Source organism: Cydia pomonella, chromosome 1 (genome assembly GCF_033807575.1).
Source record: "Cydia pomonella isolate Wapato2018A chromosome 1, ilCydPomo1, whole genome shotgun sequence".
In the NCBI taxonomy this organism is placed as follows: domain Eukaryota; kingdom Metazoa; phylum Arthropoda; class Insecta; order Lepidoptera; family Tortricidae; genus Cydia; species Cydia pomonella.
Window position 1 is genome coordinate 35,787,382 of NC_084703.1, and position 26,689 is coordinate 35,814,070.

The following is a 26,689-nucleotide window of genomic DNA, read 5'->3' on the forward strand; positions in this document are numbered from 1 at the left end:
TTGGTACACAGGTACTTTAGACCAAAACACTTAATTTTTCCCCTAGTTCCTAAAAATCCTCCCCTGAGGTTGGGAGAAATGACGTCATTAAATTTTTGTATGGGATTAGAAATTGTTTTTTGTTGCAAAACCTATCGTGTGGGATATCAAATGAAAGAGCATTATGAGACGATTCTAGAAATATTCTACACCGTTACCTTTTTAGCCACTTGTTTCCCAAAAATCTAGCACATCCACTATTAATGTGTTAAGGCATAGACTTATTCGAGCTGCTGAGGTGAAAAACATTTTTTTGTTAATAATATTAACGGCAGGTATAAAAAAATGCAGGTATCCTCATTTCATTTGTAGCATTTGTTTGAAAAGTTGAGTTAACCTGGAAAGGATTATATGGTCATTTTTACCGCTGGCTCGATGCATAATATTAGTATTGATAGGTACTTAAGTAAATGCATCAGTTTAATCAATCTCTACAATAACGGTATGGACAAAGAAGTTAAAAAACCGGCCACAAGAATGTCGTACCATGCTCAGAGTAGGGTTCCGTAATTGGCCGTCCGTTATAATTATTTATTGGAAATTCTCACACATACAAGGGGGGCTTTAGCTAAATTTCCACCCTAGACTATGTTTATTAAGTAGACACGTGTAGGTACATAATGGGTTTTTCTGTTATCTAAATATTTTAGAGCAATCTTTTCTTACAATCCAAAGAACGACACACAAAACCGCTAAACCTCCGAAACAATAACAACCTCGCGCTACCCACATCCAACCTAACATTATATCATTCAGGACCTCACATGATGTGCACTAAAATATATAACAAAATTCCACAAGCAATAAAATCAGTAGCAAAACCTAAATCATTTGAAACCGCCTTAAATAATTATTTATTAGATAAAAGTTATTATTCTTTGAAAGAGTTTTTTGAAGATACCTTTCCGACAAAATAGAATGCTAGTTTTTTTTTTTTTTTTTTAGGTTTATTTTTACCTACATAGCTGTGCAATGTAATTAATAAGATTAGTTTTAAGTATAAGTACTTATAGTATAAGAATAAATTGCTGTGCCCTGACAGGGTCTGTATTCAATGTAATATATGAGCAATAAAGATGTTATGAGTTATGAAATAATGTAAATAATATAATTATGGTTCACTAATTTAACTACAATAGCCGGTCAAACAAGTTTATCAGTAGAAAAGGCGCGAATTTCAAATTTTCTACCTATATGGACATGGGACAACAACCCGTTAGCACCTAATTTTTTTAAAATTTGCCGCTTTTTTCTACTGATGGAAATGGCTTGACAGACTATATTTGTTGATCCGAGGAAGGAGCGATGAATACGTATGTTTGAAACTTAGATTGTTCGGAAAGGGTGGAAAAATTGCTCGGATGTAAAAATATATTAACGATATGTTGATTGTTTTTGTGATTTTTCGTTATGAAGCCAACTTTGACCTTTGAAGGTTTTGGTTAGAATTGGAAGTCTGCCCTGCAAATATAGTTTAGTTTCCGTGTGATTAAAACTGTAAATATTCAATACCTATAGTTTTTCGTTAGCCTCTCTTAATTGATACCTAGCTGAAAATTGAAATGGAACATATATCAACCACGCCCACAATAAAATTAAGGTAACCTACCTACCAGATAATAAAATTAAGGTACCTACCTACACGTTGGCTCCCTATATATAGGGAGTCGTTGAGTTTTTGTTACTTACAGCATTTTTTCCTCAAAGAGCAGTTCAAATAAATCCACCACCTCAGCCTTTTAAATTTCTGAATCGTCAATCCAAATAATGTGAATAAATCCTCCCTACCCTAAGGACTATCAGTCAAAACTATGTATTTTGAATATAATTGAATGAGCCTTTTTAGGGTTTCGTAGCCAAATGGCAAAAATGGCGGAACCCTTATAGATTCGTCATGTCCGTCTGTCTGTCCGTTTATGTCACAGCCACTTTTTTCCGAAACTATAGAACTATACTGTTCAAACTTGGTAAGTAGATGTATTCTATGAACCGCATTAAGATTTTCACACAAAAATAGAAATAAAACAATAAATTTGGGGGTTCCCTATACTTAGAACTGATACTCAAAAATTATTTTTGTCATCAAACCCATACGTGTGGGGTATCTACGGATAGGTCTTCAAAAATGATATTGAGGTTTATAATATCATTTTTTTCTAAACTGAATAATTTGCGCGAGATACACTTCCAAAGTGGTAAAATGTGTCCCCCCCCCCCCTCTTCTAAAATAAGAGAATGATAAAACAAAAAAAAATATGATATACATTTCCATGCAAACTTCCGCCGAAAATTGGTTTGAACGAGATCTAGTAAGTAGTTTTTTTAATACGTCATAAAATTTTTTTTTTTTTCATTAAACCCATACGTGTGGGGTATCTATGGATAGGTCTTCAAAAATGATATTGAGGTTTTTAATATCATTTTTTTTCTAAACTGAATAGTTTGCGCGAGAGACACTTCCAAAGTGATAAAATGTGTGCCCTCCCCTGTAACTTCTAAAATAACAGAATGATAAAACTAAAAAAAATATATGATATACATTTCCATGCAAACTTCCACCGAAAATTGGTTTGAACGAGATCTAGTAAGTAGTTTTTTTTTAATACGTCATAAATGGTACGGAACCCTTCATGGGCGAGTCCGACTCGCACTTGGCCGCTTTTTTTTTGTTTTCGCAAAAGTTATCCCTTCTTACGAAAACGGAAGTGCCGTGAACATTTGTCTTATTTTGTCTATTATATATTACCATATTCTATAGTTCCGTACCTTCATAGGATATGATATGAAAAAGCCATTCAAGCATTCATATGTTTCCTTTTTGAAATTTTGTGTACGCCCGGTTCAAAGGGTAGGTTTTTGTATGCACGTGTTATGGACTTTCGAAGCGATTATTTAAAAAAAATTACTTAATCAAAAAACTTTGTTTTTAAAGTGAAATATAATTTACTGAAGTTATGTTTACTTTTTGAAAATGTGTGTACGCCCGGTTCAAAAGGTAGATTTTTGAATGCACTTGTTTTGGTCTTTCGAAGCGGTTATTTAATAAAATATTTACTTAATCAAAAAACTTTGTTTTAAAGTGTACACGTTGCATTTTACTGGTTTTATTTCTACAATACTTTTAAAATACACCAGCAGCGGTATCATGGTTCCATTTTTATCACTTGTCACTATGCCCGTCACTTTCGCGCTTACATACTTGTTAGAACGTGACAGGTATGGTGACAAATGATAAAGAGCCGACCATCTTAGCCCTACTGTAGGGCTAAGATGGTCGGCTCTTTATCATTTGTCAGTTGTCACCATGCCTATCACGTTCTAACAAGTGTGTAAGCGCGAAAGTGACGGGCATAGTGACAAGTGATAAAAATGGAACCATGCTGCCACCGCTGTGTTCCAAATTTAATCTTATAGTTTTCTAGTAAAACGACTGTCAGTGACATAAGTACGGACAGACGGACATGATGAAATTATAAGGGTTCTGTTTTTGCCATTTTGGCTACGGACGAATGAGCAACCACGGAACTCTACTCTGAGCCTGAGATGGTCATGGCCGTTGTTTTAATGCCATACCTACTCGTACAACTACAAAAAGGTAGCTAACAAAAAAATGGAGGTGTGACTTGATTAACAATAGGGAAAAATAGAAACATATTATTTGCCATTGCCCTCCGCAGGGACAAGGGGGAATTAATGTACTCCTATTTGTTCACGTCAGGGACAAATGGATTAATTCTTCCTATGGGGCCGGCCTCGTGCTCGTGACGCGTTTTCAAATAATTATGAAAATTAATTATTGCACATTAACAAGAGTACGTCACGTATATTTTTAGGTACTGTTAGCGATGGATAATCTTTTAGGGTAGGTAAATGTCGCCGCAGCGGACTTATACGAAAGTTTATGGCGCTCTGACCGTACGGTAAGAGTTATGTCAAGTATGCAGAAACAAATATTAGAAAATATTCATAGAAAATAATTATCTTTCATCTATATTTGCACTTCCGCGATTTTTCATTGAGTAGGTAGTAATGAAACATATGTATAATAACGCTTTATGTAAATTGTTAAGTATGACTCACACTTTGAGATTTTTTTACAGATATTATCTGTGCATTAGAAATATTTCTGTTCGATAACGGCAGAGTAATCATCAATAAAAATAAACATTCGCGTAAGAGCCAATCCTTTTAAACATGAAATAACCTTTTTACACCACCTTTATATGTACGAGTATAACCGTGCTTACTATATCTTACCGTGATTCCATTGTGTTACGTGTTTATGTATCGTGGAGATAAAAATATTAGTACATGCAGTGTAAATTATTAGGCAGGTATGTACACTACTTATTAACTTTATTTTCCGCAATCAATAGGTATCAATTATGTCCCGTATTCATTGGAGATAAAGAAAAGTCATGCATTAAGGGTTAAATTAAAAATGCGTTCGCGAGATTGCAGAACGAGAATCTTAAAACACTTCGCGTTAAATGCATCTTAACGTCGTAAGGGCCAACAGCTAGCTATGTCCACGGATATACTTATGTGCAAATAAAAAAAAATATTTACAGTACATACGGTGCTACTTTCCCGCACATGTGCGGGAATAAGCACTTTCCGTGCATATGTCGAAAGTTAGAGAGATCAGTGCAGTCCATATGGATTGTAAAACTTTGTACGATACACGTGTGAATAGGTAATACGCAACTCGTGTCGATTTAAAAAACGCCCTTTAGTCGTGTTTTAATTTATCACCACTCGTTGCGAATTTCCTATTTTCTGCACTTGTATCGTAGATAACTATTTCAGTTTCGATGACAGAAAATAGAAAGAAAAAAAAAAAACATCCTATTTCAGGACCCTGAGATGTGAGCTGTAAAAATTAACCTAGCCTTACGAGGTTAATTTTAAACAAACTTTTTACATATTAAAGAAAAAAAAAAGGTGTAAGAAGTGTTGAGCACGATAAAAAGAAAACTTTTATGATTATGACCTAAATATATTATTAAGACTGTAATATACATAGATATTACCACGATAAAAACTCAAAAAAAAAATTTGATTTTCCATACTTGAATGTAAGATTACAATGTTTAGTTTTTGGTAACAGGTATTCTCAAAAGATAGAAGTAGAAATGATACTTGGCCTATTATCATCGCGTAGAGTTATCTTATCTAACCCAATTCACCAATTACATTCTGGCACATTTCTAAACGAATACAAACATTACGAGAACACTAGGCAAGCGGTTTTTTATATGTAGTAAATATGAATAAATAATCTAGTATAATAATAATATAGTATGTAATATAAATTGCTGCTTAGAACATTTACAGTTTTTATGACTTACCTAAAACACGAACAATGAATTGTCGTCTAAATATCTTCAACTGGGAAAGCAGATATAACCACTAAAATATTTTTTTCACTTTGCACGTTTTGATTTAAAATTTTCTTACGTGTAATTATTTATAAAGTTGTATCGGTGTCCAACCACCCCAACCGTTTGTCGCGAGTTTTTGATGTCGTTTGAGCGGCACATTTGAAGAAGCCGCGTCCATGGGCGATAGCTTTATAATCGCCGACAGTAGCGCCACCCATCGCAAGTACTGGAAACATTTGTATCTTTAATGACCACGCCATCTCTTGTGGAATAGCTGTAAGTTCTATGGTACGTTATTTTTGGGGAACATAAATTTCGAGGAGTAAATGGAACCCTGCGATTCGTACCCCAAAAGGCGCAGTTTTACGTTAGATTCCGTCCGAAAATTCTTACATTTTAGAGTAGACAGAAAAATGTATATAAAAAAAAGATTAAGCTAAGTGCCACCATAGACGTACTATTTTTAATAGAATATTGACGTTTATAATGAATTAGTGACACTTCCGCATACTATTTGCATAGTCAGCTTTAGCATTTTAAAAATAGGCTGTGCGGAAACAGAAGAGTCGTCGAATATAAGGGAACCAAAACATTATTCTTCTCTTACACCAGTGATGACTTGATGAGGCACGCAGGGAACGCGGTGTTGTAAAGTCGGTTGTTTAAGCGCATTTTGCAACTATTTGATGCTGACAGTACACATCTTCCGAGCCTTGTCCCCGGCTGATTGGGGTCCACTTTGGTAATTAATCCCAAGAGTTGGCGTATGCACTAGTTGTTTACGAAAGCGACTACAATCTGACCTTTGAACCCGCCAAAGACTATAAATGACTAATTGAAAAAAAAAAAAAAATGTATAATATTAATGACATTTTAAATAGATGGTTCCTTCTACTTCATTGTTCTTAGTTTTAGTATTGACATTTGGATTATGTTGTATACAACATATTTCAAATATACCTATATTATATACCTGTTTTGTAGTATAAGAACGATTGTACCATGTTTAATGCAAATAAATGAAAAATTAATGTTAACCAAATAAATTAAAATTAAAATTAAGCTTATAGTTGATATCATTTGTAATTTTTTTACATTGTTTAAATTTGTCTTGGATTAATGTAACTAAAATGGCACATTTAGAAAGAGTCTGTAATGGTTTAAGAACTTTATTCTAAAAAAATATTTTTTTCATTAAAATTCCTTGCATTTTCCTATTTTGGCCGCATTCCTGACAATCGGTAAACATTTCTGACGTCTGGTAACCCTACCCGGACCGAGATTTTAACCCAGGAACAAAGGACCATCGGTTTCTTCAGCAGGGTCACTACCGACCGTACCGACTAGCTACGGCTGGACGTCAAAACTTTTATTTTACAAATGTCTAAGATAAAAAGGTTTCTTCATATTTTGAGATAGATATTCGAGCGCAGTCTTAGGAAAAACACAATACATATTGTTGCAGCATGCACCTTTATTATATAATTATTTTATCGTCATCCTTACTATCTAAACAAATGAATGTACACTATTTAAAATTCATAACTAAATTATTCCATGTTTCACATAGTAATTAGGTATTTTGCATTCAAATGGATCCTTAGTTTATTCGATTACAGACAACAATTGATTAAAATTACTTATTTTCTGTTGAGACCCTCAAGGTATATGTATCTGTATAAATTAGTCGACATAATTAAAAAATATATTCATTAAAAACAGTCGATTATATCGACGAATATTATGATTGAATGCCTACCACGAACAACGAGAATACCTTATCTGCCTCTATCGCTTTAGTTAATTAGAGCGGTAGGGTAGAGAGCAATATAGCGAAAATTCGATTTTCGTGGTAAGCCCTCTGTTCACGAAAAGTTACCAAGGAAGTGTCAAGATGAACATCCACAATACTACCGCAAAACGAAACAAATTAAATAATGCAATAAATACTGAAATATAATAGTACATGGAGATTACTTGATGATGCATTAATTTTTCTATACAAGATCATGTGTAGTAATATTGATTTTCCACAATTACATAAGAGCTCTACGGTTATTGATTATGTCATTTAATATTTAACATACATATGTATGATACGTTCACTCCTTCAGATACGTTCTTCAAAATAAGATTCACACAGTCTAAATGGTACTTGTATACCTCGTTTTTTAGCATTAGATAAATGGTAATCTTGACGTGTCTTTTTATCGAAAAATAAGTTACAGCAAATATGGAATGTACATGTTAATATACATTCTTTTGGTTTCATAAGTAAAAGTTACTATTTCTTTAGAGCGTTTTTCAATAAAAAGATACATCATGATTGTTAACCCGTTTTGTTATGCTAAAAAAACGATGTATAATTTTAAACAAAATACTTTCGTAAAATTAACTAATAATTAGGTATATAAAGTAACATAATCTAAGCGCCTAACCTAATAAGATGCAAATTCATTATTTAGAATCACATCGAGAATGGTAGTAGGCCAGGCAATGAATGCTCAATAAATAAATGCTTGGAACACAATTTTTGACTTCGTAACTTTGTTTGGGCTAGTTAGGAGGTCCCCGAAGTCTCCGGCTGTAGCCCTTGAGCTGTCGGGGAGAGGGGGGGTTTTGAAGATCCCTTTTTGCGGTTTTTCGATTATATCTCATAGCCACTTATATAAAATGAAAGTTGATTAAATTTGTTACAAGTTTTATTTAGTCAAGTTTTTCGATAATTGTATAGGTTTTGTGAGATATCCGCTCTTGAAAGCTGATCTAGGGCTCTCAATTTTATCTTGATATCTACATCACTGAAGTTGCTAGGCCGTGTTTGGTATAAATCGGAGGTGCTGAATTAATTTTGACGACCAGTTTGGCCTATTGGGACCCTGCCTACGAAGCCGATGGTCCCGGGTTCAAATCCTGGTAAGGGCATTTATTCGTGTGATGAGCATGGATATTTGTTCCTGAGTCATGGGTGTTTTCTATGTATTTAAGTATTTAGTACCTGGGCGACCGAGCATTGCTCGGTTATAACTATTTATTGTAATATGGTGGTGTATAGGTGATAATCTTATCTACATTTTTTTACTACATTAAACTTGTCTAAAACAATAAAAATTAAAAAATTATATATAAACTTGAACATATAAAAAAAAAAAGTTAGTCACCGGGCGAGATTCGAACCCGTAACACTCGTTTAGCAGTCCGCGTCTTAACCCGCTGGATCAGACGGACAGTGGCCGGTAACACGAAATTAGCGATCATATTCTGCGTCGAAAGAAAAACGCATGAAAACTCGAAAACACGCGTTTTCCCAAACATAAGACTAATCTAGATCGATTGTTTACCCCCAAAAACCCCCATATACCAAATTTCAGCAAAATCGTTAGAGCCGTTTCCGAGATCCCGGAAATATATATACATATATATATACAAGAATTGCTCGTTTAAAGGTATAAGATAACCTCCTAACTAGTCCAAACAAAATTACGGAGTCAAAAGTTGTCTTCCAAGCATTTCCCTCTATACCTTCTTATTGCTTGGCCATAGATACGCACGTAATTCTTTGCTAGAGCTCATGATACGCTTAAAAAGACAATCATTACTTCGGTCTTTTAAAGAAGTTATTATGCTTCTTCGCCTTCAAAATTACACCGCGTCGGAGTGGCTGACACTTTTCGAATCGCTGAAACAAATTATATAATTACAATAACTGTATAAAAAGGTAATAAAAATCAACATAAACATATATAATAATAGTACTAACGTCCAAGGCAAACCCGAAGTATGACAGATCCGAATCAAGGCTTCTTTCAGTCGCATACCACGTATTCATGCGGCACGGAAAAACATGTTTCACCGAGAACATTGCATAACGTATGCGGTATGAAATCTAGACAAAATTCTATGTCGTATTAAATAAGAACAACATGGTTAGTTGCTGTACATTTTCATGTTTTTTAATAATGTATTTAATAAGCTTTTGGCAAAAAATTCATTTTTAGTACAAGCTTTTATTGCTGACTGTACTTTTCTCCACAGGCAACTATTACTCATCGAGACAATTCTAAAAACTCCAAACACAATTGCGTTGTTTTATCATAGAGTTCCTATGGCCACCTCCTGTCTCCATCATCAGATCAGCTCGATAGTACCATAATATTACATTGTCACCCAACTTACATACGTATGCAAATTTACAGCTTCTTTAGAAGCCGGGAAGTCGGTCAAATTTAACTTGCAAGATTTGACCCGTACATACATAGGTACATTGCAAGTTAATATAAAGCTTGTAAAAACATTAAATGCACGATACAGTTTACTCCAATGCAAGATTTTTAACGGCAATTATGATACTTTAAGGCCACCGTTGGCTTTAAAGTATCACATAATTGCAAACACAAATGTTGGTTTTTTCTTAGGAAAACTTTTTTAGAAAACTTCGTATGCTCGGCATATTTAACATTCTCGTCCGTTGGACCATTGGTGTTCACAAAATAATAGTAACCTAGCAATGGAATTCCATTTTAAGACACAAATGATTATTCCCTCATAAATCCTATAACGCAAAAATAGCTGTTTCTTTGACCAAATGACGCCTCTATTGTCAAGGCGTTAAAGTGCTTGTTCAGATATTTGTGAACACCTTGGCCGCTCCGAAATATCTGATGGCGACTGTACCTGCAATTTCAAAGTTATTTTTTATATTTTCGGAGACGGTGGGCTTAACTTTTCTTGAATGTTTGCCGATGCCCTATCTTCAAGATATTTTTACTGCCAAATGTTCTAATGTTCTCGTGACCTCTCTGTAAGACTTTGTGCCTCGTTCTCAGTGGGCTTGCATTTTCTTTAATCTCTCTCCCTGAAAACTAGCTAATGCTGGAATGTTTCCCTGAACCAGACTTTCTAGCGGTAGTTTTTGCCAAGAAAAAGGATGCAAAAATATTAAACTTTGTCTTGATTTCACTCCGCATACGTCATTCCAGCCTCGTTTAATTGGATTGGCCGTTAGGAGCATTCCGGCAGCCTGCCATACCCTAACGACGGGCACTATAGTACAATCCAATAAAAATATGATCGTGGTTTATAATTTCAAAGAGCTCGAATATTTATGTTCTAATCTTTATGTTATTAATTAATATTACTATCCATAATCCTTCGGCACAATTTAAAATTAAATCTGTCGATTACATACACGAAGACGTTCGTGATTTTCAGGTAAATACAAAACATACCCCAACTAAACTCACCGCGTCACTCACCTCCTTGGCTAACCAGCCCCGACCTGAGGACGGCTGGGTCGCCGCCCGGCAGCTTGATGCCCTGTTTCAGCACCATGGTCCCGTCCTGTAAGTGTATAAACATTAACAAACGCTTCATAACACGACACTGTGCCACACGTCGCTTAATACGAGCGCCGGTAGCCTAGAAGTAAGAAGCTTTGAAATTTGAAGTCATGGTTTAAAATCCCGGCTTATACCAAATGAGTTTCTTGGAATTTATGTACTACTTAGGTGCAAGACAAGTGAAGGAAACACCTTATGGAAACCGGACCGATCCCCATCCATCTGCTGCCCTCCGAGTTGAAGATTAGGTGGCAGTAGGTTTGGTGGTGGTGGGGGTCACTAAAGCAGACCGCGGCTCTTTTTAGAGACAATCGGCAAAGTGCTAAGATTAGAGGGAGATCTATCATTAAAACACTATCGTTAGGCTAAATATGAATGTATTACCTTTAACTCCAAAAGCCCTTTCTTGGCCATCGCTTCAACTTCCGCTTTGGTCATAACGATCTTCTGCACCTTCACCATTTTCTTTCCAATTTGCATTTGACATAGATCGCCTGCTGAATAGAAATATGGGTTAATATATTACTTAAACACAGGGATTACTATTTTAACCCTTTGAACGTCACGCCTGAAAGTTAATATTAAACTGTAACCATGCGCATCTGTAGCCTTCTTTGGAGGTCAAAAGATTAAAAATCACAGTTTGCAAGTCAATGCCTACTGAGCTTCTGTGTAATAATTTTTATTCTAATTCTTTTTTAATATAATTTAATTACTTATACTAATCATAATATTTATTGAACTTACGTCTTGCGTTAAGGGGAAGCGGCAAAGGCTTAACTCCCGGCGGTAAAGCTTTTACAGGCACCTGGAACATATACAGTGTTACAATACATATAATACTAAAGCGCAGTCAGAAGACTTCTTATTACATATATACATACGCAATAATAAATAATGCATAAAGAATGTTGTAAGAAATTGTAACATAATTTTCAACAATTAGCTGTTCCCCTTTTAGACTGAGGCTGTGAAAGTTTTGAAAGGACTTACTTTTTTCAATGTTTGTCCCGTGGGCGACATTAGCGTATTCGCTTGCGGCTCGGTGCTCGTGGGCGGCGTCGTTGGCTAGAATAGAAGGATGTTTTTAAAACAGAGTCTAACATGCACCAATTTATTGTTAGTTTGTGCTAGACGGAAGTTTTTATACATTTCATTTTTTACCTTGTTGTTATAATCATAAAGTCTATCAACTGAACTAGAAGCACTGTGTACTGTAGCAACAGTAAGCAAGATGCCATCGGTAAGCGCAGCAGTAGGGTGAGTTGCTAAAGTGTTAAGCACTTCTTCTAGGTTCTTCTTTTTCAAGGTTTCATTATACCATTTATAAATTCTTCTTTTTCAAGGATACTAGGTACCATTTATAAAATTACCCCAATGCCCCTTATGACAAGCCTCACACGAATTGTCGGCGTCTTATAAAAAAAAATACTTTATAAAGCGCAAACTAGCTTCGATTTACCTGTATCGGAGTGGTTTGGGTTTCTGCAGGAATTTCTTTATTCGTAACTTCAGATTCTTTGGTGGGTTCCTCTGGTTTCTTCTCAGGTTCCTTAACCGTTGGAGTGTCTACTTCAGCGTCTTCAACGCTTTCCTTTGGAGTCCTGTTAGACAAACTAGATAAGTAAATTGTGCTAAACACATGAATTCAAAGCTTCATATAGTACAGACAACAATAATTGGAGCACAAAGCGTGCAATAGTAGATTGTTAACCAAGGGATGAAAGGGATTCGTTCCAGTCGAGGTAGTTTGGCACTCGAACGCAGTGAGAGCGCCAATAGTCCGAGACTGAAATTGTGTCTTTCAAACGAGTCAAACACTTACTTTTCATTTTGAATACGAGGGAAGTAAAATTATCGTTATTTATGCAATGGGGAGTTAAATATCAGAATGGAATTTGTACCATAAATCCATTTAAAACCAAAGTTCAATTGATTATCGTAAATAAAAAAGTGAAAAAACGTACTTAGAAAATAAGACACTTTCAAGACTCGGAACCGGTTTTTGAATTACCGGTTTATTTCGGTTTTCCCCGAATTTTTACAATGACGCCAATGTTTTAAGAACTGTATTGTAACCTGAAAAACCGATTTATTCGACGAGCGACCCAACGGCCGGTCGGCCTGGTGGTGTGTCCCGTAAACATAGACACCGACATAGGAATAAACCGGTTTTTATTGTTCTAAACCGTAACCGGTTTCTTTTAATTAATCAATTTTAATTTGACGTAAAGTTAATCAGACAAGAACTGTTCTCATGAAAACCGGTTTTAAAACAACGGTTTTTCGAGCGAAGCCGAAATTAAAAGGTTTTGCGCCAAGTAAGTACATGAGAACGGTCTGGAAATTTAACCGATTTCCGAGCCTTGCACACTTCATATATAAAACAATGACCTACATTCCGAGCATGAAAAACATGTGTTTCTACTAGTCGACTTTAATGGTTGAATTAATAAGACATCGTATACCAAACTGTAATCGCATACTTTTCACTATGGGTTCCGGACTGAACTATAAAGGCTTCTTAGGAAACGCTTTACTCAACTGTAATTAATTCCACCAATCACGTATCGCCAAATGATAAAACAAGTACTACACGCTACTATTTAATGAATAAGAAGTGCGTTGATGTTTTTGAGCTATATTCTTATCTACTGCGATACTTACCTACCTTTGTTTAATTATTTATGACTCGTAGCTAAAGTATTGTACCTACATACAATATAGTTCGTGTCATCCACGATTTACTAAATCTAAACTTTAATAACATGATTGAGTCAAGGCACGCGTCTTCGTGAATGACACGGTCTATAGTGATATAATCATGCTTTTCAATCTCGTACCTTACTTAGGCCACTCAGCAAGCTTAAACACGGTACTCAACTGAAAAGCTCTCCATTATCACGATTGTATACAATAATAATAGTAGTAAACTCACGTGTCCTTGCGCGGGCGGCCGCGGCGCCGCGCGGCGGGGGCGGCGACCGGCGTGCTGGCGGCGGCCGGGGCGGGAGTCGCCGACTTTTGCCGCTTGGGGAGACTCTTGCGCGCGGGCGGCTCTTGACTCTGTGTTACATTACAGTTATCTCTTTTTAGGGTTCCGTACCCAAAGGGTAAAACGGGACCCTGTTGCTAAGACTCCGCTGTCCGTCCGTCCGTCTGTCACCAGGCTGTATCTTATACAGCATTATAACTAGACAGTTGAAATTTCCATAGATGATGTATTTCTGTTGCCGCTATTCTAAAAAGTAGGCAAAACCCCGGTGGGCGAGACCGACTCGCACTGGACCGGTTTTTTTTAACTTACCGAAAAACTTAATAAACAAGCCTTTAATTACAATCGAATTTTAAAATTAATGACTACTTGTACAGTCAGCATCAAAAGTTGCGGATCAAACAACGCTTCAAAAGTATCTACCATTCTGTAACAGCTTAACAAAAATGGAGGTTTCTATATGTAAAGCAATTAAGACAGTAAAAGATATACTTCTAAGCGTGAAATTAAAAGATTTATCGATTTTTGGTAAAGTTATCAGGAATATCAGATACTTTTGGCGCCTTGTTTCATCCGCTACTATTGATGCTGACTGTACCATGACATGACATGACACCCAAATATCTCGCTAGTACTTATATTGGTGCAAGCGTGATGATCTCCTAGTAATAGCAAATCAATAACAGATTTTGGAATTAGGCTCCTACTTTTATTAGAAAGAGACTTCCGTTTATTTTAAACTTGGAAGTTATAAGCTTTCATATTATGGGTCCCTGGTTGATGATATCAATATGTAGATTTAGTACTGTGGATTTGCTATTTAAATTCGAAGAAAATGTCATACATCAGGCTCTGGTCCAACGAATTCCTCGTCCATATCCGAAAGTTCTTCATCATCATCCTCGTCTCGAATCATCCGTGTTCTGAAATTTTAAATTATAATTCATTAATTTTTTTGATGAAAAATGCACATTAATCCCAAGTTCCCTAATGTCCAAGGTTTACCTGTCACGAATCATGCTGGCATAGTTTTTGATTTTCGATGGCCTAGTTGATCGACGTACCGAGCTGTCTTCAGAGCCGCTGGTGTCGCCGTTCTTGACGGTCTACAAAATATGCATATATCAGTAATGAATAATAACAAATGAATATGTTGTTCTGAGTCACAAAGCAGTCGTCTACGCCTTAAAGTATGCGATAGCTAACCTTGTCTTCGTTCTTGGCGGGAGCGCTCTTTTCGGTCTTGGTGCTCGAGCTAGCCTCGTTTTTGCTGGAGCTAGGTACGTCCTCCTTCGTAACTTTACCCTTGGCCTCTTTACTGGCGCCTTTCTCTTCCTTCTCGGCTACATTCTTGTCCGCCATTTTGGCTTTCTCGTGCGGGTTTTCATCTTCCCTGCTGCTCTTCTTGTTATTGTTGTCCTTGGCGGCGTCGTCACGGTCCGCGACGGGTTTGTCTTCCTTGGTGCTGGAGACGTTCTTGTCATCCTTCGAGCTCGTGACGGTGTTCCTGGCCACGGCCTCTTTAGGATCCTTGTTGAGAATGCGGCGCTCCACAGGCTTCTTTTCCACTGATGTCGTGGGCTTGGGTGTAGTTTGTGCTTTCTTTTCGTCACCAGATCTAAAATCGAGCCTGTATATCAAACCTATCTCTTAATATAATTGTACTTAGTGATTTGTTATTATTATTCTACTTACTCAGTAATCCAAGTGGTTTCTCTGGTAAAAGATACTACTTGTATTATCTTGCTTGGTTAAAAATTTGCAAAATAACGTTATTGTTTCTCTGAATGTATCGATTGCAAAATGCGTTATTTGCATGGTTTTCAAAACTGTAAGATGCAAACGATACAAGTAGAGAACAAAACTATCTTCGTCCGGGAACAATTCTGTTCGTATACCAACCTCAGTTTTGGCGTCGAAGTATGAACGGTTTGCCGTTTGCTCTTCGCCTCCGCTGCTTTTGCTGGCTTGCCTTCTACTCTTGTAGTAGTCTAAAACATTGTAATATGCTGTAGTGACAACTACATAATTATTTACAGTTTGTAATATTGACTTTGTAGTATTGTTATTGGTAATATTGGTAACTTTTTATTCGCGTACGTACACATTTTCCAATTGTCTTTATTTGGTTCTGTAAATGTGTGAGGTGTGCAATAAAGACAGTGCAATTGTATTGTATTGTACACATATGACAAATTTTTAAAATAGAACAGGGCCTACCCTTTTAAGCTCTTGAAGTTCCTTTTCCAGTATGCGCAGAGACTTGTCGCTGGAGCCGGCGTTGTTGGTGGTGCTGTCAACTTTCGCAGTCCTCTCTTTCTTCTGGGGCACTACATATGCACAATTGTTAGTAAGCGGCTCCATTTATACATAACCCTTTGACCACCAAAGATGTACCGCAAAAGTGCACGGGTGCCGTTTTTTTTATTAACCTTCATTGATTCCAGCAAGATTGACTATGAAGTGTTCAATAAAATAGTCGTGGCGTTTAAAGGGTTAAAGACACGTCACATATCAATACAATGTATTACGTGGAAATAAGTTATTTTGTGAAGAAAAAAAAAATACAATTTTTTATGGCTGACTTTACTTTTTTTCAACAGTCTACTAATACTTATCCAGACAGTTCTAACTAACTGTCATTAGATAACAGATGCCAGATATTTGGAAAAATATTGCAATGTCACCCAACTTACTTATGGGAAGTGGGAGTGGGGACTATTAAAAATAGTAAATTTTGACATCGTAATTATTAGTCTAGTTTATTTTATTTTGAATTTGACATGTTAATTTATTAATTATTTTTGTATTAATTATTTCAACTAATTTTTATTTTACTTTGAATAGTGATTTCATTGTTATTATGTCAATATTATGAATTATTTATTATTCATATCATGTTTGGATTTTTTTTTATTGTACTTACTAACCCCTAGCTATAACGATGGTACTATAGTACATTACGATACAAGTGCGAAAAATAGGAAATTCGAAACGAGTGGCGATAAATTAAAACACGACCGAAGGGAGTGTTTTAAATCGACACGAGTTGCGAATTACCTATTCGCACATGTATCGTACAACGTTTTACAGTACATATGGCCCTTTAAATGTTCGACACAGTAACATAATATGCTACTTCTCGCACTAGTGCTATAAAGTAGCCCCATATGTACTGTAAAAAATGTTTTATGGAATTCTTATGGTTCTGAAATATATTTTTTTTATAGCTTGCAAGACTAGATTAAAGACATACAGGAAACGGCACAGGTAAATAAAAGCATGCAAAAAATCTTAAAAGTCCGGACTTACCATCAGACTCTTCTTTTACAACTGCTTTGCGTTTCATTGCCTCAGCCTTGCGCAAAATGCTGATCTGTAGGAAAAATACACAAATTTGGATTAAATCACATTCTAATTTTGAGGATGTTAACGTTATTTTATAGGATGCCTTGGTAAATTGAAGAATGCACATGTTTTGCGTGTGTATTGTGTGCCGTACCCTCTCGTTGGCGGCGGGCAGGCGCGAGGAGGTGGCCTCGGACTTGGTGGCGGGCGGCGGGCGGCGCGCGGGCTCCCGCGGCGCCTCCGCGCACTCCACCGCGTCGCTGTCTGTGTACACACTCGCACCTGAACCTGTGTGTAGTCCATTTCAACTATTAAGTTAGTATTCTGGCGAAGCAATAGTCAGTGGAAGAGACGCGAATTCAAAACTTATATGAGAGATCAGCCTGTCACGCCTATTTTTTTTCAAATTTACCGCCGTTTTCTACTGGCAAAATGGTTTATCGGACTGTTGAGAGGATTGAATTGCAATGTTGCGTTTGGGACTATCAACGTTTTCTTGTAGCTCTTTTCTAGTCTTATGTTTATAATCTAATAATGATATAATCAGGGACCGAAACTTTGGTACCGAAAGGGAGCGTGCATGAACTGTCGACAGTACAGCACAGAAGCCACATATTCATTGGCGCGAAGAATTATGGCATGTTTCCATTTTTATATTTAAGCCTCTAGATGGCAAATAGAAGCAAAATGCAAATACTATGCAAAATAGAGCCAGCTTTTAGTGTAGGGGGCAGCACCTGGTTAGGAGTGTGAATTGTTTTGTCTTTCGATTCAGGTCACGAGATGGCAAACCCTATAACACGCACGGTCTCTATAACAGATTATAAATTACAGAAAATTTGCCTTTTTATTGTACCATAAAAATTGATGTATGATTGAGACCGACATTATAATTATGATTATACCATCGTCCACACAGTCAACTTAACAATAGCAATGCCTTCAAGTGTACCAATCGTCAATTGAGTGTGTAAATGACATAAATTTGTTTTCGTCATAATGACTTCATCCACACCAAAATCTCGGTTGAGATGAGACAGAAGATTAAGAAAAACTTCAATTCCGTTTCCAGATTTATAACACGGGCATTCTGCATTAGAGCTTTACTTATAATATACCTTTGATATAATAAATCCAAATTGAAGTTACTTGCCTTCCGAGTTAGTAGTAACGATTTGTCCAACTTCGATTTCTTTCTTTAGCTGTAAACAAATATTTAAATATAATATTAAAATCATTTAAATATGCGTTTTCTTACTTCATCATCCATCAAATCATATGAGTATCAGTATTTTACTCTATGATAATATCTAGCGACTAATTAAATTGGACATAAACATACCATATAGCCATCCGCTTTCTTAATTTCTACCACCATATGGTCGCCTTCCTCTTTAACTGTAAGAAAAAATATTTTAATTGTTATATCTGGATATTATTCATGACGAATCAAAAACTTTGTTAATCAATACAAGACGAAAAACTTAATCTTTTGGCGTCTACCGCGAGATTCGTGTTAAAATATACAGTAAAACATGCGATATGCATATTACCATTGAGTCCATTGTCATCGTCGTCATCGTCCACGTCCGCGTCCATCGCGTCTGCCTCCAGCGACGACTCGTCCATCTCCTGCATATACAAACTTTGTCTAAAGTCTCTCCGCGAAAAATATTCACATACAGACCTATTCTTTATGATATAACCTATGTATCGACAACCCACACAAATAAAGTATTTCTAGATATTATATTCTTGTTCTCGAACTAAGAAAGAGAAGCAATCTCAAAAATGACTAACAAGTCTTAGTTACATTAAGCACTGATTCATTGTATTACATAAAATTTAAAGGTTTGGGCAAGGGAATAAGGCTATGGCCCATGCTGCTAAGATATGACTTAGTGTACACTTATGGCGGATAGTATCCATGTCATACCTTGCCAGGCCAAGCCTCGTCGTCGTGCGCCGCACTCATATGCGCGTCCAGCTTCTCCTTCGACGTGAACACCAACTCGCAGAAGTCGCACATGAACTCTATTCCTGTTCAAACAAACATGTATCGAGTTAAAGATCCATTCTACAAAACTGTCATGAACTAGTGTGACCGGAATGAGTGTATGTTAAAATGATGTTATTATGTAGTAAAGGGAACAATTATACCGTACACCTTTACGTGTAATTACCATTGACGTGAGTCCTGATGTGCGTGGTGACGGCGTCCACGTTCTCGAACTTCTCCTGGCAGAGCGGGCACGTGAGGTTCTGCGTGGCGTGGATGGCCGAGTGGTAGTACAGCTCGTCCTGGGTGCTGAAGCTCTCGGTGCACTGCTCGCAGCGGAACTCCGCGTCGCCGCCGCGCGCTTGCCGCACTTGCTCTTCGTGTTTCAAGCGGAGATGCCTGCGACAGATTTATCTTAGGGCGACTAGTATTGCGGATTTATTGTTTTTAGTTCGTAAAATAAATAAACTTTTGCGCGGGTGAATTTCTGAAGAAAAGCGGGTTCGTAGGTACGTCGTACCTACCGTACCGTAGGTAGATGGTACCATCGTAGGTCGTACCATCGGTTCAGGTCATGCGCACAGAGGCACGTCATATTATATTGACGTGGATTACTTATAATATAGTACTTAATAACAGAAATTTTGTTTCCATGAGTACGCTCTTTAACTGTGTGAACTAGTCCTTAGCCTATCCTTAATAACAATCTGTTTCTCATCCCCTCTAACCTTCCTTACAAGTCCTTCGGGGTACTCAATGTTAGACAATTATTTATTTTAAGCATTGTTTTAAAACAGTGACTGGATTTACAATGGGATATTTATTCGATTAATATATATTTTATAGTATTAAGTTGCTAAATTTTATTGTGTACTTTGTAAGTGAAACTTAATTTTCATGAACAATGTTTGCCATATATGTCGCCTGAAACACAGCGAATCCTAGTTTAGTTCAGGCGCATGTACACAATCACTATTTTTAAATCTGTGTTTTATATGAATATAACCATGGAATACGCGTTTTGAAAAAATATGTTTATGTTTTATACAGAAAAGATATGGCACAATCACGCACCTGGTATAATGATGCGACTTTACAAAGCTCTTGTTGCAGTATTTGCACGGGTACGCCCGGTCGCCGGCGTGTGCCCTCACGTGTCGTGATAATTTGGACACGGACGTAAATCCTGGAAATAACATACACACACAATGTAATTTCAAAGTACGCGGAACAGATTCAAGATCTGGAAGGCAGCAGGGATACCAATAGGAAACATTTAAATTGTAACACCATGCCGACTTCTAGATAGTTTTGTAAATAAATTGCGCATGTTCATAGCTTCGATTTTGCTAATAAAAATGAGTGGGATGAGGTGAGGTGTCCTATGCAGTTACGCACTCTACTCTAAGACTCACGCTGGGGGCAATACTCGCAAGAGAACTGTTTGTTCCCGTGCACGACGTCCTGGTGCCGAATGAGAGTGTTTCTTTTGTGAAACCTAGAAACAAGCAACACGTTGATAATGCGTTTGAAATTATACTTATATTTAATGTTAAAACATCAATGACAACGTTTATGATTTCTGCCCATCACATACTCAATTGTGTCCTGAAGCAATATACTACGATATTTTTGATCCTTTTTCAAGAATGCAAGACTTTCTCATTGCGTTTGCTACCTGGCACTTTTTTTAAAACATTTTTGTTGGTACAGCTCTCCCTAAAAGAATAGGTTTACAAGAAAACATCAAAGTAACCCAAATGCTGCATTGTTAACACCAGACAGGACATTCATTCGGTAGTTTCATAGGCATAGTTCCTGTACTGAATGAATAAAGGTAAACAATACGTTAATAATCTTACTTTCTGTCACATATTGTGCAGACATGTTGCCGATTTGCATAGCCCTCGTGCCTTTTTTTGTGGGCTTCCAGTTCCACGGTGGACAGGAATGTGGCGGGGCAGTTTTCGCACAAATGTAGCGGTAAATTAGAATGCATCATCTGAAAACGATCACGATAGTTCATGTATTCTTTAAAATCGAGGCCAAAATATTGTTATAATAAATCGGCGAACCAAGTAGTTTACCTTTTCGTGTCTTTTAAGCAAAATAAGCCGTTTGAATTTTTTATCGCAAGCAACACATTGGAACGGCATTTCGTTGGAATGCCGTAATTTGTGTGTCAGTAAGTCATATTTGGAGAAAAATTTACTGAAACAAAATAAAAACTTTGAAAATGTTTGGTTTCTGCTGAATATTTTCACGATAAGATAACGCATTTATTAGAAAACAGTATAAATAGACACCTAGATGTTGCTATCATAGCAACAAGACCAAGCCCTTTTAATGTCATCTTCGAAATAAAATAAAGAAACAACGTCACAATTAAGACGACTGCGTGCCAACCTTGTTAAAAAATCTCAGGATGAGACTTTTTTCCATTACATTTGTGCTAAGATTAGGTTTTTTATGAGTTTAACAGTAACTAGTTTTATTTGCTTTTATAGTTTAGCTGAGCCTAGCTGTTCGTGAAGGTTGCATGCGTGCACGCATGTCTACAAGGAGTAATCAATTCATATCAAGGCAATATTTTTTTGTCCCTGCGTCATGCAGCTATTTATTTATGTTGTAATTTCAGCTATAACAAAAGTTGTAAGTAGGTACCGTAAAAATATGTATGTATAGGTCTTGCAATTTAGTTAGAGACTCTTCAGCGCACCTACTCGTACATCTCAGATGGAAAATCTGACAAAAGGAAGGTTAATCGGTTCAGGTAGAATATGAAAAGACTTACGCATGGCACTGTTCGCATTGTACATTTCTGGCGCGGTGCTTCCTGGCCTTGTGTATGTCGAGCAGCTGGTGCAGCGAGTAGCTGCTGTCGCACTCGTCGCACGGCCACGAGCCCAGCCCGCTCGAGTGCCGACGCACGCGCACCATCACACCCTTCGTTACCGCTGTCTCCCACCAACACGTTTATTTTACCCAATGTACGAGTATAACACACTTCAAACGAAACAATATATCATTCAAATCTCATCATATTTCACACAGCTTCTCACTTCACATATTAATTAAATAAAAAGAAAAAAAAAACATGTGTAGAAATATAGATACTTACCATGTAAATTATATTTTCAGTGTCAATGAGGGGCGATAAGGGCGCAAAAGTATCTACGGCCAATCCAATAAAAATAAATTTTATTTGAATTGAACCACAACTCAAAATCAATAGCTGGATAAACATGCTGCAAAAAAACACTGCTAGACATAAAAATAATAACATGATGGAAAATATTGAAAGCTATGAACACACGCAGATATAAATAAAAAAAAAAGTACGAAAATAATTATAGAAACAACTAAACCATGTGGAGAAGAGCTGAGGAGAATGACTTACCTGCTTTTTTAGCAGATGAACTTTCTTTGTCTCCACTAGGTGTTACTTTGATACGCTTGGATCCATCACGGGAAGCATCAATCTGTCAAAACATGTTATGATAACTAACAATACACAATAATGAACAAAGTATAGCTTAAAGTAATTATTTTGGCCATTTATGCATTTTATATAATGCACTAGAAATCTACCTTTAAGTTGAGGAAAAGCACAACTGAATGTTATATTAACTTAACAACTGAATGTGTGGTGTGGTTAAGAATAACCACACCACACTAAACATAAGAGCAGTAACTCATTTTGAAATGTCTTCAATTGTATACCTTGAACTTGTATGATATGTTCTACAAATGAAAGAGATTTCAAAATGAGTTACTGCTCTTATGCTTAGTGCGGCAAAATACATAAGATGAAAAAGTAACCTTTATATTGAATGTCTCTTCTTCTTCATTATCATTTTCGGACATATCTTGAGATGTAACTGCAATTGTTGCTCCTCCTTCTACTACAGTGTTAATTGGCCTAGATGCTGTTCTTTTCGTCAGTTGAAATATCTGTAAGTCAAAAATTATATTAATTATAATATACTAGAAATTAAATCCAGTATCAAATGAAAGTAGGGTTGCCATCCGTCTGGATTTCCCTGGATTTGTCCTACTTTAGAGGGCGTCCGGGGAGGACTTCATTTGTAGTCCAGGTTTAAAAATTTCAAGCCTTAAGCCGCCCGTGACACACGCACAACCTATTCAAAAATACCTGTTGACATGTCCGGGTACTGGACTCTAAAATCCGGGGTTTCACGCGTCTTGTCCTGGTTTCCAAATTTTAGAGATGGCAACCCTAAATGAAAGTACAGTATTTTTGTTTAACGCCTATTCAACTTTTTTGTATACAACATTTGTAGCTTACCTTCGTAAGAGAAGAAGGCCAATTAACAGCACTGATAGGGACCCCATTTTGGACAAATTGTAGGCATGACTCATCAGCCCGCCGACAAATTTGTTTGAAGTCATAGCAAATGTCCATGAACACCCTGCAGCGCTCACAGATGTAGGAGGGCATTTTATCTGATGGAAATACCTGTAGAAAAGGTACAAATTTATAGAAATTTCATTATATCCATATTCTAGGAGAAAGCAATATTATTTTTATTTATTCAGTACTTAATTAGGAGAAGATTAGAAACATTTATGACAAGAAGATAATCTCAAACTGCCTCATGTTCTTAATGAGGCAATATTGAGGGTTTTGTTAGTGTAATAGTTTGTTGAATATATTAGGCTATTTTTAGGTATAGGTAATGATAATATATAATTTTACCAGTGTAATCAAAGTGAAGCAAGTACAGTTTCGGATCTTGTAAACTAACACAAGAGACACACCAGAGAAAGAAATAACCTAACAAATATTTAAAATGGACTCCATTATTAAAAACAAATCACATAGCCACTGCATTTGAGAATTATTAAATGTGTTTTTCCTACCGGAATATCGAAGTTCAGCACGCATATTTTTTGGATCTTGTAAACTAAAGCAAAGAAATCTTCTGAATTAATGTTTGAAGGGATGCAATCAATAAAAGTAAATCACATGGCTATTGCATTTGATCCTAAAGTGTGTTTTGTAAATTGTTATGTATACTAAGTTGGTTACTAAATTCTGTTACTGCAATAATCTTTATCTACATAAAATATATGAACGAAAGTTGAATATACTATATATTAAAATGAAGTACACAAAATCAGGAATTACATATGACAATATCATTCAAAATGGCCTCCTCTGACCTTGACACAGGCCCTTAAACGACGAGGCCAGTCATCAATAGCGGCACGCACGATTATCATGTCTAATCCCGTCACTGTCTTAACTATGGCCCGCTTGAGTCAAGATTAGTGTGGGGTTTAGCACAGGCTTTCTCCTCAATAACCTGCCATATGGCATAATCCAGGGGGTTAAGGTCCGGGCTGGAGGACGGCCAGTCTTCGTGGGCAATAAAGTCAATTTTGTTCCTTTGAAACCAGGCTTGAGTTGTTTTTGCCTTATGTGCAGGAGCTGAGTTACGAAGAGTTGGATAGGCTAAAAGGCCGAATTACGAAGAGTTGGATAGGCTAAAAGGCTGAATTACGAAGAGTTGGATAGGCTAAAAGCCGTGTTAGAGGCGACGTTACATTCCGTATGGGCCACACCTATAGTTCCAGTTCTTAAGCAAGATGATAATGTACGTCTGTGCGGGGATTACAGGGGGACAGTGAATGCCGAAACTTGAATTACCTATGCATTGTTTGTCTTTATCTGTCATTTTGACTAATGTATTTGTGAGAAAGGGATAAAACATAATGTAACTAAATCAGGCCCATAAAGTTTTAGTCAGGTCATAAGCTATAGGTTAAGATCAAGGGATCTTAATTCATATATATGGGTTGAAAGCTTATTTAATGCTGAATTACTTACTTACATTATAATTAAACGTAATTTACTGTCTCAGTTTTGCATAATTCATTGTAATATTCAGAATTTTTTTATAAAAAAAATATACAAATATTACACGCCTTGTTTGAGGTGATTTTAATCCCTAGTTCTTTTTTTCCTTGTTTACAATGCAGATGCACTCAGTCTAGGCCTGGTCCAGCAGGTACATAAACACCAGAAGAGGATTTTTTAGGAGTTCTACTACTATTTCTAAATGTATAATATATGATCATTTTAAACACTATCTTATTACATTCGCAGATGCATCTAAAGCCCGTCACAGACAGAGCGATAATATAAGAAAAGTTATGTTATAGCAAGGCATCTTACAATATATTTTAAGTACGGTCAATAAGGTTGTGTATTTATATAATTGGGACTTTGTTTGTACCAATATTTTTAGATGTGACTGTACCATTTGAGAGTCCACACATGAAGGTATAATATATATTTTGGTATCTTACAATATCTTATTGCTAGGCATTTTAAAAGATATGTTGTGATATATGGCTTGGTATATTACTCCCTCACAATTAGTTATATATATTAGTGCTAGACAGACAGCTATATATATTTTGATATCATTGGTGTGTGTGGCACTTAGCTATACTATAAAATATCCGTCAGTATCTGTCGGTATCTTGTGGTATATTAATATATATTAGCGCATCTGTGATGGGCTTCATGAATAGCTATGTGGTTACTAGAGTTGGCATAGCATTTACTAGTTTTTATTTAACCCTGCCAAGCACCCAATTCCTATTTCAAATGAACCTACCTAGCGAGTTGTTGGCTATGAATGCGTTAAGTAATGGCAATTTAACTTTCTCGCTAGTAGAACAAACTAAACCAGGTTGAAATATTCTATTTCTAAGTAACTTAGTTTACAACTTGTTTAATTAGTTGGTGGGCCCTATGCTCTATTCATCTTTGTATAAGGTTAAGTCAAATAAAAATAAATATTTATAAGACAAATTTTTAATATTTCACTCAAATGAAGCAAAGATAGAATTAAAATTTATATTCCTATATTTTATTAGAGTATAAAACATTTGTAAGAATATACATTTCGCTAGATGGCGGTTAGGATGCACCAAGCAGCTTTCTTTATAAAAGCTTGCTCTACGTTAATCAATACTTTGAACAACAGTAAAATATAGAGTAAAACTTCGTTTGATATTTATCTATATCTAATAATAATATTAAATAAACTATACGAATATGCAAGTTACTCGGAGCAAATGCTTTTTTAAAGCGCCATTTCATTGTCGGTAAACTAACCCAGCTAAGTATTTCATAGCGGCGTTTATTCAACTAAGCTATACGCTGAATTTTAGAATCTAGACAAAAATTTAATACAAAAATCCTGTATTTACCTCGATAGAAACGCATGCCATAATTTTCAAAGGTAGAGTCACCAATATGGGGTCCCGACTTCGATCATATAAACTGGTCAATGATGAGTCCTGAGTTAAACAAAATCTACACAGTTTTATATCACTTAAAGATTCCTTTCTTTTCTCCATTTTTGTTTAATTCTAATGCTTCAACACTACATAAAAATGCTTTAGCACAATTTTCACTTCACCTAAACCAACGCAAAATGGGGAACTATAACAAACCACAGACAAAAATCGAAGCGCTTGCCATGCCGATTAAGCGTGTAGCGCCATCTAGGGATTCGCCATTGCATTCTTGGTGCTGCTACTCAAC

General features: G+C 36.3%; 2 protein-coding genes across 8 annotated transcripts in view; both read right to left on the reverse strand.

Moving 5' to 3' along the window:
• Positions 1-5,611, reverse strand: part of LOC133521337 (aquaporin AQPcic) — a 47,980-nt gene extending 42,369 nt beyond the window's left edge. Inside the window, exon 1 of one of the 2 annotated variants that reach the window (XM_061856255.1) lies at positions 5,500-5,611. The gene's annotated coding sequence lies outside the window, so the exon portion shown is untranslated. Of the gene's footprint in view, positions 1-5,390 lie in introns of both variants that reach the window. The other variant, XM_061856247.1, reaches the window with a different exon arrangement.
• A 1,266-nt stretch (positions 5,612-6,877) lies between these two features.
• LOC133521365 (zinc finger protein pita-like) lies at positions 6,878-26,689 on the reverse strand. Of its 6 annotated transcripts, none has more exons than XM_061856294.1 (29): positions 26,353-26,689; positions 23,414-23,584; positions 22,927-23,058; positions 22,505-22,586; positions 21,899-22,061; positions 21,192-21,315; positions 20,967-21,106; positions 20,520-20,602; positions 20,179-20,290; positions 19,289-19,503; positions 19,042-19,145; positions 18,659-18,737; positions 18,448-18,503; positions 18,259-18,307; positions 17,260-17,393; positions 17,070-17,133; positions 15,978-16,087; positions 15,660-15,748; positions 15,453-15,473; positions 14,964-15,375; positions 14,763-14,863; positions 14,602-14,680; positions 13,701-13,828; positions 12,225-12,366; positions 11,756-11,830; positions 11,510-11,570; positions 11,147-11,259; positions 10,679-10,763; positions 6,878-9,102 (listed from the first exon to the last, which is right to left on the reverse strand). In XM_061856294.1, exons 1-29 carry the CDS (start codon positions 26,500-26,502, stop codon positions 9,044-9,046), a joined length of 3,333 nt encoding a protein of 1,110 aa, XP_061712278.1. In that variant the 5' UTR covers positions 26,503-26,689; the 3' UTR covers positions 6,878-9,043. The 6 variants fall into 6 exon arrangements, with proteins under 6 accessions (XP_061712278.1, XP_061712310.1, XP_061712288.1 ...); XM_061856326.1 differs by having other exon boundaries at positions 10,667-10,763; XM_061856304.1 differs by having other exon boundaries at positions 11,147-11,256; positions 26,353-26,687.